This window comes from Muscardinus avellanarius (assembly GCF_963383645.1).
Source record: "Muscardinus avellanarius genome assembly, chromosome: 6".
NCBI lineage: Eukaryota > Metazoa > Chordata > Mammalia > Rodentia > Gliridae > Muscardinus > Muscardinus avellanarius.
In genome coordinates this window covers 27607930-27622522 of record NC_137791.1, presented here as the reverse complement: position 1 = coordinate 27622522, position 14593 = coordinate 27607930, and the positions used below count along the sequence as shown (strand labels likewise).

The following is a 14593-nucleotide window of genomic DNA, read 5'->3' as shown; positions in this document are numbered from 1 at the left end:
CTCTTGAATATTTTGCTATGATTCTTAAATTAATAGAAATTAAACCATCAATATGAATTAAAATATTCTTTACCATGTATAGAATAAAAATTAATGTCAGAAAGAATATATCTGTTGTATTACATATTGTCTTATGTATTTTAACTTTAAAACTGAAATGTTCTTTGATATTTACAGAACTGTCTCATATCACAATGTTTCTAATTCCTAGTTGCCCCTTTTCTAAAAATGGAAGAAACAACAAAAACAAAAGTATGCAACAGAGACAAAAAGTTCAGCCCAGTTTGTTATATATCCTAAATGCTAACCTAGGAAATATAATAAAATGCAGAGTAAAAATGTTGAAAGTACTTAGATTATTAAGGACTGTAATTTCTATTCAAAAGTTTTTGTAAGGCAACACTATCACAAATACACATTGATAATGTGGCATTTCACCAGGACACAAGATTGCAGGAGACTGTATCACAATACTTGGTATAATTCACTACAATTACTTGATATATGTACAGTGTGATGGATTTTGAGTGTGTGTAGGTAGGAAGTGATTGTTAGGTAACAGAAATACACCCCAGAAGTCACTTTTGAAGTTTTTCTTAAAAGAAAAAAAGAGTTGAAATATTGAAAGGAGTGTATTTTTGTCATGTTACATGGGAGAAAGAGTAGATTGTGATTTAGCTTCTGAAATTTTAATACTGCTCTTGAGCCTTCTGAAGTTCCAAAGCGCTTTCCGAGGTTCGACACATCCTCAAAGGAGTCAGACCCCAAAGACTCACAAGCAGACAGGTTACTAATCTATTCCTGATGCTTTGCCTAAGAAATTGGCATTGCCATCTTCAACATCTTTCCTCTGAAACCATGGTTTTGAATCTGTTCCTTGTTGATAATCATCCAGAAAATGACAGATTCCAGGAATTTCACTGGGGAAGTTTGGCGGAAGTTCCTCTCTTGATCGAGGGGTAAACACAAAACCAGGACAGTCTTTGAGTAATCTGAAAATATAAAAATACTAAAATTTAATGCTGACATAATATTTGACCATTCCAGAAAAGAAGACAACGTAACTAAATGAATATACTAAACCAGCCATTTATATTTTATATGTTATATTTAGATATAAAATGTCTCCTAAAGAGCCCATTTATTAATATTCAGAGTTGGTTGGTATAGTTAATTATACGACTGTCATAGATACGTTTTGGCGGTGGTCTGAGTTGGTAAGGTGTGCTTGCGCTCCTCCCCCCCCCCTCTCTCTCTCTCTTTTCTCACTTTCTCTTGCTTCCAGAGCAAAGCCTTGTGCTGTCCCTCTCTGTGCTTCCTGACACCATGCTCTGAGATCCATGGTCCCCAGCCTCATATGGTCTGAACTACAAAATCTCCAAAAATGATGAACAAATAAATCTTCTAATTTGTATGATCAGGTCTTTGGATTATAGCTGTGAGAATGCTAAGACAGGAAACTATCCAAAGTTATCTGTATACAAGGACTAGAGGTATGTACTAGTTACTTGATATTTATATTTCATGTTAATATTTTCTTAGTTTATTTATATTTATCTATTACATATATTTATTTTATAAAACATGGCTCTAAAATATATATGGTAAGATTTTGACATGTTAAATATTGCCTATGTGAATATTGTATTATTTTCATTATTTTTTATATATGTTTTAAAATTATTTTCTAATTATTTAAAAATAAATTAAATATAAAACTAATAAATATAAACACATATATCTATAGATGATTGATAAATATTTATTTCTATCTAGATAACTAACATTTCTAACTAAATTTAGTAATCACAATCATAAGCTTATGTTTAAATTTATAAAAAAGTCACTATTTATAAGAGGCTTTGACGTACATCATTTGAACTTGATAAAATCATGCATATGGAGGTTCTGTGTTTGGGATGCTAAGACATATCTTCTGAATACAAGTCCTATTTTTTAAAGAAACATTAATATCTAGAACATACAAAGAACTTAAAAGAATTTATACTAAAAAAACAAATAACTCAATCAAGAAATGGGCAACTGAACTGAATAGACACTTAATAGATACAAACAGTCAATAAATACAAGAAAAAATTTTCACATCATTAGCAATCAGGGAAGATGCAAATCAAAACTACACTGAAATTTCATATAACCTTAATTAAAAGGATTATCATCAAGAAGTCAAAAAACAATAAATGTTGTTAAGGATGTGGGAAAATAGGAAGTCTTCTACACTATTGGTAGGATTGGAAACTAGTTCAGTTACTCTAAAGATCAGTATGCAGATTCCTCAGAAAACTGGGAATGGATCTATCATATGATCTGGCTATGGTACTACTGGATATCTTTCAAAAGGGACTGAAATCAGAGATCTATAATAATATATTCATACCCATGTTCATGGTAGCACAATTCACAATAGCCAAATTATGGAACCAGTAGGTGAACGGATTACAAAATTATGGGATATTGACAAAATGGGATTCTACTCAGCAATAAAGACCCTGTTTCCAAATAAAAAAATATAAAATAGGTCTGGGAGTGTAGCCCGGAGGTAGAAGGGTTTCCAGGAACCCCAGTACCACCCCCAAAAACTTATTTTAATTAAATCTAACAGGGAGCTATCTACATATGATATTAAACAGATTATATTATTATATGAAAAATGATATTCTAGAATTCAATGTATCATCAAAAAAGCTCTTCAAAGAAATAACCTTTTATATTTGTATAACCTACAGAACTACTTTTTTGAATTTGAGTAAAACTAAAATTATGGACCTATTACTAATTAAATTAATATAGACATAGACATTTGATTGAAGTTTAAATGATCAATTCCCATGTAGGTTTTTCTATTACCCTGAATAAGATGCAGGATATCAAAAAGAAAGAATTTTAAAATGTTAAAAATATTTCATACAAGTATTTATATCTTACAAAAAGCCTATTTAGCTCTTGCTTACCCTTTAGATAAGAAATAGGCATTTCTATATGAGAATAAAAAGAAAATAAATTATTATTCAAATAAATGAGAAAGGAAAACCAGGTATATCATATGTATTCACAAAATTAAGTGGTAAGAGTGGCAAGGGTGCTAGTTCTGGAGGTAAAGCAATGGTGGCCCAGGATGGATGGAGCACTGGAGGAGATGAGAAAAGCCACATTCAGGATGTGTCTGTGGGTGGAGGTTGTGAGCTAAGAGGAGACAGGATGCTCACAGTAACGCATATCATCCCAGCAATGAGGTAGACGGTGGTGTCATTTTAACATGATTAACAAAGCTTGGCTGTGGAAAGTGCACTTAATCAGGGCATAGTATGTGGGAAATCACTTGATCAAGTTAATTTTAATATGTTAATTAGTCATCCAAGAAAATGTATAGAATAAGATATATGAGTCTCTAGCTCTGTGGAGAATTATAAAAAAAAAAAAAACTAGAGCTCCCCCCCAAATATGACAGCCATCAAAGTTTATTTTTAGGTTTAATCTAATTAATTTACATTTTTCCTAGAGATGAGGCCTTACTGTATCTCCTAGGCTGGCCTTAAACTCCTGGGCTCAAACAATCCCTTGCCTTAACCTTTCAAGTAGCTGAGACTACAGGTATGTACCACCATGCACCGAAAAGAGTTAGTTATTCATAAAAGTTCACAGAGATTCGCTATCCATTCATAAGAAGAGATACCAGTAAAATAGTGGAAAAGATTTGGGGGAAGGATGTGGGAGAAAAGAGAAATGATGAAGAAACAGTTCAAATGATGCTGTGTTCATATAAGAATGTGTCACAATTTATCTCAATCCCACTAATATAGAGAGGGAGGAGAGCTGTATGCACATATGTTTGTAACACTTTGAACCTCACTATGAGATACCAGAACAATGAACAAATGAACAAATAAAAGTGTGTGTGTGTGTGTGTGTGTGTGTGTGTGTGTGTGTGTGTGAAAAGTTTACAAACAGAAAAGGGACACAGTATAGATATCATAACATCCAAAAATTTGTTGGGAAAGGCATACAAACAAAATGCTATGTGGTGTAGCACTAGGGTAAGAAAATTAAAAAAACTGGTAGGTGTGGCATTGAGAGAAACCTAAAGGGCCAGGCACTGTGTTACAGACCTGTAATTCCAGCACGAGAAGCTGAGAGAGGAGAATCACAGGTTTGAGACCAGTGCACGGTAACTTACCACGATTCTGTTTCAAAATAAAAACAATCTTTTGTGGGAAGAGCTCAGAGAATGCCCCTGGATTCAATAGTCAGTCTCACACACACACACACACACACACACACACACACACACACACACGTAGAAAGAAATCTAAAGAAGAAACCCTTTAAAGGAGGAATGGCCCAGTCAGCCTTTCAGTTGGTACTAAGATGATGAGGAAGAGAAGGAGAGAGAATTGTCTGTGATTTTAGCTAGGTGTGCTGACCACCCTGTCAGAAGATTCTAGTGAGGTGGGATGGACAGCACTGACGGGAGTGAGTTAAAGAGTGAATAGGATGTGAAAAACAGAGTTTTTCTGTATAGAGGAGCAGAAATATACAATAATAACAGGAGATGGACCTGGGAATTAAGGAACTTTTTGTTTTCAAGAGCTTTAATACTAAGCTATGCTTGTGTTCTATTGAGAATAATTATTTCCTTCAAGAGAAATTGATCATAATTAGGGTAGCATTGTTTTTAGGCAGAGAAATTCTTGAGAAGGTGATGGGAAATAGCACTCAGAGAACTGTATTGAGGCAGCAGCTGGGCAGCTGGCCCCAGGGCAAGAGAACAAGGGCCAAAGCCGGGCACTGGGGTGGCCCGCTGATGGGATGCACAGCCTGGAGATGCTGGGGCTTGTCCTCTTCAGTTGCTATTAAACAAGAAGCCACAATGTCAAGTGACTCTGGGCTGAAAAATCACACAGCATTAAGACTTCCAGGAGAAAGAAGATGCTTCAAAGGAGTTATCTTTGAGAATAGGAAAGACAATTTGTTGTAATTTAGCTGCCATACAGATCTGGAAACCATTTCCATTATTTATGGATTTCCATTCTACTGTTTGTTAATGTGATAATATTTATATGATGGATATGTTTCTACCTGAATACAATGGTTTATTTTCTGGCTGAAGGTGCTACCACAATGACAGACATTGTTTACTCAGTCAACCCAGGGTGTGTTGCCATGGAGACAGGTTAACAGAGGTCCTCTCGATGCTTGATGACACATGGTTCCTCTCACTATGTGAACATCTGCAACTACTCCTTAAAACTCTGCAGACTTTAAAAAATGTTTAATGATCTGCCAGGTTTTTTTTTTTTTTTCTGGCAAACTGTTCCCTGTTGTCATTTAACAGGGAATTTGATTGGCTCTTGTTCTTGTTTGCTGGGAGGAAGCATCTAAAATCTTCTGGAATTTCCTAAGTTATAGGAATGTCTTTGCTTTTCATAGGCCCATTGGATCATACCTGAGTGTATATAAAGAGATGGCTCAGAAAGGAGACAGGATTCCAGAAAAAAAAATAGATGATTAGAAGTCAGGGGATCTAGCCCAGCCTGACTTTGGCAGGAGGAAAGAAAGATTGGGAATTGAATTCAATCGCAAGGCCAATGAGTCTATCAATTATGCCCATGATATGGAAACAACAAATCCAGACACCAAAGCTTTCAGCTCCGTGGAGCTTCTTGACTGGTAAATGCACCAATGTGGTGAGACTGAAACATGTTCTAATTCCATAGGAAAGAGGCGTGAAAGCTCCAATCTGGGGACCCACCCAGACCTCACCCTGTCTGTCTCTTCATCTGGCTGATCCTCATCATATCTTTTATAATAAAACTGTAATGGTAAGTACAACAATTGCCAGAGTATTGTGAGTCATTCTAGCTAGTTGTTTCCTTGAAGGGGTCACAGATCCATCTGGGTTTGCAGGCAGGTATCCAAAGGTGTTGGTTGCCTGTGAATCCCTGGAGTGTGGCTGGCATCTGATTAAATACAGTCTTGCTGAGTACTATGTGCTGTGAGTTGTGCTTTAACTATGCTAACTCTGGGTGGTCAGTGTTAGAATTATAACTGCAGTATACCAGCTGAGGCTGGAGTACCCATTGACGTACTTGAGCACATTAATACATCCTTATAAAGAATAACAGAGGAAGATGTGATGTCTGTCAAGAATTACAGTTAAGCTACATGATGCTAATGAATAGTTTAGAAAGAAGTTAAAGGACCAGGGGTGTAGTTCAGTGGCAAAGTGCTTGCCTAGCATGCGTAAGGCCATGGGTTTGATCCTTAACACTGCAAAAAGGAAATTACCAACAATAATAATAATTATAGTAACAAGTTAAGGTGAGGATGGTAAAAGCTTTTCCTTTTTCTTAAGATTATCTAAGCATAGAGATTTATGAAGAATGAATAAAATTAGTAGGAGAAAGTGACAATTGCATATTAGTAAAAATAATTAATTTCAGATGATGAACACGATTACCTGTAGGTGGTTGGACTGACATTGATTTTCCGTGGCACACTGCAGGACTCAAATTTGTTAGCCAGAGTGACATTGTTTCCAAAAAGGCAGTAACGAGGCATTTTAACTCCAACAACTCCAGCAAAAACTGACCCAGAATGTAGTCCAATTCGCATCTGAAGGCAAAAGATAACACAGTGTTCTTGGTTACTGGTCCCTGGGAAACCACTTCCCACTCGTCAGTGTTGTTTGAATATCCTGTCTAAATTATTTTCACAAGTTCCCTCCACACCACTTTCTCAAACCTGCAGTCAGCTTCCCTCTACTTCTCTCATGCAAGTAAAAATGACTAGTGCAGCAGACTCGGTAGGCACACGGCTTACGTCTATTCCAAGTATGTGTTTGGGTTTATTATCCAGATCACCTTATTTCACCTTTCTTCAGTACCTGAAACAAACTTCCATGCATAGCTATTGTAGTCACAGAAGCAACATCGCAAGAATTCTCTAGATTGTTTATATAAATCTGCTCTGTCCATCAAGTGAGAAAGATAAAATTTCTGGACTCTTGGGGTTGTTTCCAAAACAGTGATAGAGGGGCAGAAGAAACTAGTTCTAAGGATATAAAAGGAATTTTTAAAACTCTTGATGTAGTCATACATGACTGTGATCCTGGCTACTTGGGAGGATTGTTTGAGCCCAGGAGTTCTAGGACAGCCTGACCAATATAGTGAGAACCTGACCCTCCCCAAAATGTATTTTTTTTAAGATTTTTTGCTTTAAAATAACTTTATGTCAAACATCCTCTCATTATCCAAATATTAACAACTAAAGAAAAGAATTTATAAGTTTTAAGCAGAAAATGACAGAGGAAGACAAAAATTGGAGCTACTAAGGACCAGAATATAGTGATTATAAATATAGGTAATCTATATACACTGATCTAAAATGAGCACCTATGCAACACCAAAATAGTGTCATGCTTAGATGCAAGAGACAGCTTGGTATGTGTTGGGGTCAAAGTTAAAAATGACAAATTATTTTGGAAGTTACTGTGATAGACTATATTTTTTTATTTACTTATTTTTTATTTTTATTTTTATTTTTTGTGGAACTGGGGTTGGAACCCAGGGACTTTTCTATCTCAAGGCTATACTCCCAGACTTATTTTACATTTTATTTGGAAACAGGGGCTCACTAAATTATTGAAAGCCTCACTGAGTAGCTGAGGCTGGCTTCAAACCTGTGTGATCCTCCTGTCTCAGCTTCCCAAGGGCTGGAATTACAAGCGTGCGCAACCACGTCCAGGATGATATACTATTTTTTTTTTATGATACTGGGGTTCCTGGAAGCCCTTCTAACTCCGGGCTACACTCCCAGACATATTTTATATTTTTATTTGGAAACAGGTTCTCTTAAACCTACGCGATCCTCCTGTCTCTGACTCCCAAGCATGGGGATTACAAGCGTACGCCACCATGCCTGGTGCTGATAGACTATTTTTAAATGGGATCTTATAAAAGATCTGATGAATTAATGATTTTAATGCACATGTCCTTATATTGCTGCTACAATAATGCAAGCTAATGTATGTTAAATGATAATCAAATACCATTTCATTATTTTCAAATTCTAGGTTAAGCTAAGCATTTGAAAAAGTTTTATTAGACAAATGTATTTTAACAATGGCCAAATATTTATTAACTTAGATGTAATTAAAAAATCAGAGGACTCTAGTCAGCCCAATTTTATAGTGGATTTCAGCTATCTGCTAGAAATGTTCCAGAATCATTTGATTGTAAAATGTCTTATGATGAATTCTGCAACAATTTTGAACAAGATCACTTCACTATGTTTTGAATGAGAAGATTTACATTCTAAATTAAACTATGCTAATAGCTGGTTTTATAGCTTTCCAGAAAGGTCATTGTTTTCCTATGATTATTTTTTTATTTATAAAATACAGGGCTGGATGATTCTTAATGTCGGAGTTTTATTCAGAAGCTAAAACTTAAATGTCTATTATAGTTGGCTTTTAATTCTTTAGGAGAATGTGATTTTACTTCATATTTTAACAATTTCTTACACTGGACAACTTATCTAACAATTGTTCAATGTGAAAAAAAGGCAAGAAAGGATTTTTCCTGCCAAGACTCCAGCATGATTTCACTGAGAAGGTTTTGCTCTTTGGGGGACTCTTCATTAAACCAGTTTATTTCTGTTTCTTTTGTCGTTCTAGCTTGTTATATGGTAAATTTACGGTAGCATTTATCTGCTTCCTAACTAATACATAAGCATCTCTTCCTTGCAGACAAAGGTAAAAGCCTTCTGGTTCTTCCCATGCAGCTCTCCCTCCCTTCTCCAGTTAATCTCAGATCAACCCCACACATTTTTTAAGATAATTTTTCAAATTCATAAGCAAGAAAATGATACCAAGTTTAAGATACACATTATGTCCTGACTGTGTATCTTTTCATTGGAAACAAATTTCTATGTGAAATAATGGAAGAGAATTCTGTCTCCCTATAAAAACTTCAACGGGCAGCTGCAGGCAGTCTTCTATCTGGGACCACTTTGAGCTCGTTTCTCATCCTAGGCTGCTGGGAATAGGAAAGAAGGAGAAGCAGAGGTTTGTTTCCATGTTCACTACTACTTGCTGAGTCTCCCGTGACATTCAGCTCTCTGGTTGCAATCTCCAGTATTCTTGCACTTCTCTAAGCCCGCATGGGTGTGTGCTAGTCAGGACATCGGGAAGAAGTGAGCAGATGAATAGTTGGCACTTGGGACATGTTAGAGAAAAGCAGAGGAAGAAATAGTTTTTTTCTTCCACTTCAACTTCATTTCATGAGGTAGCTGGGTAAGAAGTAGAAGGAGCCTGGACTCTGAAACTGAATAGAGATGACTCCAAAATCTGATTAAAAAATGTCTTGACAAGGCCAGGCCTGGTAGCACATGCTTGTAATTCCAAAATTTGGGAAGCTGAGACAGGAGGATTGCGGTTAAAGGACAGTCTCAGCTATTTAGTGAGGCCCTTTGCAACTCAGTGAGGCCCTGTTTCAAAATAAAGAATAAAAAATAGGGCTGAGAGTGTATCTCAGAGGTAGAATGCCCCTGGGCTCCATCCCCAGTACTGCAAAAAAAAAAAAAAAAAAGTCCTGACTATTCCTGTCCATCAGTGATTGAGGCTTACTCTTCATACTATTCTTAAAAGGATTAAATGAAGTAACATTTAAGTCAGATGTGCTTCCCAGCGATACACGTACATGTTCTTTTCCTACTAAAAATGCTTCCTATTTTTCTTGTGTGGTGTTTCACACACAACTAACATCACCAGATATTTCCTAGGACTGTCAATGAGTATATATAAAAAGATATGTTTAAAGCCTGACTTTACAGATTAGCAAAGCAAATCTGTTATTATCCAGGTAACTATTTTCTGTGTGCAGTGTTGGGGATTGTGCCCAGGGCCATTCTACCTCTGAGCTACACCCCCAGGCAGATTTTTTATTCTTTATTTTAAAACAGGGTCTCACTGAGTTGTGAGGGTCTCACTAAGTAGCTGGGGCTGGCTGTGAACCATGATCCTCCTATTTCAGCCTCCCAAGTACTAGGATTACAAGTATTCACCACTATGCCTGGCTGCCCAGGTAACTATTTTTAAAGCTATCTATAAATACTTCTTCCAACCATAAAACACATATTTATACAAATAAAAATTGTCATTATTCCCATCCCCAAACATGCATGTCTTAAGCATTACATAATTTATGTGAAAATGACTAGTCTTATTTTTAATAGTCTGAAAATTTCAATATTGAATGCCTAAGACCTCTCATAAAAACTTAGAAAGAAATGCATATGCCTCTAAGAATGCAATTATGCAAATTATGTCTAGAAATATTAGATGTCATTATGATTTTAAAACACAGCTGCAAATTATTACACACTCTTACTGAGACATGGGGCCTAAGCCCACTCTCCTCTGAGTCATTTATGAATGCACTGACCAATAGAATAAATGGAAAGTGTTCCTGAGTGTCGTCCAAGGCTAGGTTAGAAAAGGCCACACAGCTTCCATCCATCTTGTGACTGGGCCACAAGCCACTACGTAAGAAGTGTGAATATATGGAGCCCAGACTTGACATTATCCTCACCAAGGAGCCAGGCAGGAAATTGAAGCACCATCTTGGAATGGATCCTCCTGTGGCAAGTGGTGGGATCCTATTTCAAGTCTTTTCAACTGCTTAAGTACTCAAGCTGAGGTTTCAAGTACCGTGAAGCAAAGATACAGTAGCCCTCCTATACCCTATTTGAATTCCTGGTAACAGACTCAATGCATGATAAAATGCTTGCGATTTTATACTATTAAAATGGGAGGGGATAGTTGAAAAGGCTTGGACAGTTGGCTTTTGTTAAGGTCAAGGAAAGCTAAGGATAAATCTCTAAAGCTCTAATTATATATTTTTATATATTTTTTCTTTCTATCTTTTTAGATTTCATAGCACACCAGATGGAATTATATATTACTTTAGGGGGGTCATTTGTAAAGGCCACTAATTGAAGACTGTTTCATAAAAAGTAAGTGGCAGATTCATTTTAATGGAAAAACAAACATGATTCACTTATGTTCAATCCATTAAACTAATGCCTAGCATGCTAATTTTCTTGTCTTATCTATAATAAGACACTATTCTGGGATCAGCCTTATCAAAATTTTTTGAAAATTTATATGGCTTGGAAAATATTGATATATTTGTGGTTAACATCTATTTGAATGTAATGCCCTCTTCTGTAGGGGCTGGAAAACGTAAAATTGTATTTTCCAAACTGCCCTGCAGCTTCCAGATGCATTTGAGTTGGTGAATCAGATGCATCTGCATGAGGTCTAGAAGGCAAGGTTCCCATTTTAACTGCATTTCTTTTGTTTCTACATGCAAGCACAGTTATGGAAGCCTTTGGATTTTCTATGGAATACTTAGCAGAGAGTCCATTTTCCACCCCACATCTGTGATGTTGATGATGTAGGATTTACATCTTACTGGTTCAAACTATAGAACATGACTTTTGCCCTGTGGCTAGCAGTAGAGACAGGAATTTTCTGAACATGAGAGTCAGCCCCTAGATCATAGAAAGAGCAATCTCAAGTGTGTCTTTGAGAGCCATTTGGTTTTAAAAACTCAACTTATAAATGGAATCTCCAGTCGTCTCAATGATCCTGTAAGACATTTAATTGCCTATAATACATTTTGTTTTTCTTAAATAATTTGGAGAAAATTTTTCTTTCTGCAACTACACTCAGATCAATATACACACAAATATAAGCATTTTCTTGCATGACATCTAAAGGACCCTATGTCATCTCTTACCTTGATAGGTTCTCCATGGGGAGACATGACTTCATCAGAGAGCTCCATCATCTTCAGAGCCATCAGGGCTATCTGAACAGCATGGGTATCACTCTCTCTGTGTAGTCCTCCAGCTACACAATATGCATCGCCAATGGTCTCCACCTAAATATAATGCATTTTGCATAGTATATTTTAAAAGCCCAGGATTATTCACTATATACACCACACAGTAGAACTCAAGAATAATCTAGTACATTTACGTGCTCAGGTCTGATGAAGAAAAAGGGTAAATCAGATTACTCTAAGAAGTAGGTTCCCTTTCAGGAAATTCACAGGGTGTATGTACCTCTTGCACCAGGGCATTGCATTGAAAGGCAACACAATCCCGTGTTCACACTGTCAGCCAGCTCCCACTCCAGACTTCCACTAACTTACCATGTCATTTAACCAATTTTTTCAGCCATGTAAGGTAGATTTTGTAGAAACGAATTATGTATATTGTATTTCTAATAAATTACTTAAGCTATTGGGATCAGTTACTCATTTTAATCTTCCCCATGGTAAATAGTGTTTGGCATGATGTTACTCCTCAATAAATGTCATATGAATGCAGTAAAAATGTATAATGTAAAGCTAAGATGTTCATAGCCTTGAGTAAAAGTTTTTCTAAATGATATTTGGGGATCTTAGAGCACTTATTTAGTGTGTATGTATATATTAATCACAAAGGATAGAAACCAGATATCAAACCAGGAGATAAAAAACAATAATGCTTAGCAGGCTACTAAAAATCAAAATGTCATATAAATTCCAAGTCTGATCATCATCGTATCGTTGTTATTACTGGCCATTTATTACTGGTCTGTGATGCTGGCCACAGCAAGCTAAATATTAACTTAAACCCATAAATAATTCCTCTAATCCCAGTACCTGGACTCTTCTTCTCTAAATATTGATTGCAACTTCTTAGATCATCTTATTCCCCTCATCAAAACCCTCTTTATGAAATTATAAAGGTGAAAAGAACAAAAGTAAGCAGTGAGGAGGGACAAACCTTCAGCCATTTCCCACTCATTTGGGAAAATGCAAATGCCCTTCTAATGGCTCCAAAGTTGTTCTAACTTTGCATTTCTGTTAATCTCTATCTTTTAATTCTGCTTCTTGCTCAGATTGTTAGAATGTCAGTGGCCTATTATCTCTCAAACATACTCAAAATGCTCCAACTTTCTATTCCTTCTCCTGGAACAAACTCTTTGCAGATAACCATTGGCTTGCCCCGCGTTTCCTTCAGTCCCTGATAAAACATCACCTCATTAGAAAGGCCTATTCTAACTACCCTCTGTTAAGTTTGCTTGTTCTCAGCAGTTCTTTTCCCTCTTAACCTGTGTTGTTTACCCTCCAAATCATTATACCAAATGGAATAGTATTTATGTCCTCATTTACGTTTTGCCTTTCTTTCCTTCTGTAGGATGTAAGCTCTCTGAGTTGTCTATTGTATTTGTTCCTGTATCCCCAGTGCCCAGAAAAGAAGAAACAGACAGCTTGCCTCCATAAGCTCTTCCTCAGTAATGAAAATGGAAGTGCTCCTCATAATGTCTAATATATTAGAGGTCCTCAATACATATACTACTTAGGAGACTTGACCCTACCTACCTCTACTTGTGGTTAGGAGCCCACTTTCTCTGCCCTTGTAGCATTTTATATATACTTGGGCAGAATTAGGCAGCATTCTGTCAGTCAAGAATCTGCATTAGTTAGCTCTGCTCCTCTTTCCCTTTCCCCACTCATGAATCCTTTCACTGGGCTTGTGTCCTCCTCCAAATCTGCTGCTCAATCATGCTGTAAACACTGAAGAACCAGTCAAAATTTGCTATCACAGTTGATAAGGTAATACAGAATACACAGGGCAATAATCAAAAGAGTTAAAGACAGAAAGTGAAATTATATAAAGCCCTGGTACAATCAGGTCCCAGAATAAATAAAACTGACTCTTTCTTCAAAGTCTTTGCACTCATAGGTCAGCATGTGGTTACACACGTTGTTTATGTTAAATTTAGTTCATGGCTAAGACCTGACCTCCTTTACTTTCAGCTCTTGCTAGCTATTTCCATGACAAATCAGAAATGAATGGAAAGGGACTTTGAGGACTAGGAGAGATGGTGGTTTACGCTCTACCTCCAGCTGCAGTGGGATAAATCAGGGAACTTTATGGCAGCTGTCTTTGTGGGAAGGAAAAATACTTGATAGGGAACTTGGACACCTTCCCTTGTACCCTTGATAGGTGTCACTGAACGTGGAAGAGTGTTACTTCTCCTGGCAGCAATCATAGCTGGTTGCAGTGGGGAGTAAGACTTTCTCACAGTGCTGAGAGAAGACAGAAGATGACTGCAAACAGTAAATGCCACAAGAGGACATCAAACTTAACCTAACGGAAGCCAATTATTTTATCTGTAATTATGCAGAGACTTCTTTTTTGTTGTTCTTTCTTTAATCCACAAGGGAATCATAGCTCTCTCTGGAATTTCCTGTTAGAAATTTCAAAAAGGAAGTTTTTGCTCCAAGCATCTCGAATGAAACAAGACAAGGTTTGTATATTGCCATAAATATTTATTTCCTTCTCAATAATTTATTTTCATGTTCAGATAAACCGTGAGATGGCAGATTATGTGGCAAATTAAGCAGATGACTTGAGTCTGAAATTAGTTGAGTGTATTTTTTCTTAATGCCATTATACAAAGCAAGGCAAAAATAATTTTATTTACTTTTATTTTTTTTTTTATTCTGGGGAT

The 14593-nt window shown here is 36.5% G+C and overlaps 1 protein-coding gene across 2 annotated transcripts in view; it reads right to left on the bottom strand.

Annotated features, from left to right (window-relative positions):
• Positions 1-790: 790 nt before the first annotated feature.
• The window catches only part of GUCY1A1 (guanylate cyclase 1 soluble subunit alpha 1), a gene marked incomplete at both ends in the record, with an annotated part of 31392 nt that continues 17589 nt past the window's right edge, over positions 791-14593 (bottom strand). For both annotated transcript variants that reach the window (XM_080697890.1, XM_080697891.1), the window contains 3 exons: positions 791-992; positions 6479-6633; positions 11823-11966. In XM_080697890.1, coding sequence (XP_080554016.1) covers positions 791-992; positions 6479-6633; positions 11823-11966 — 501 coding nt within the window. The remainder of the gene's footprint in view (positions 993-6478; positions 6634-11822; positions 11967-14593) is intronic.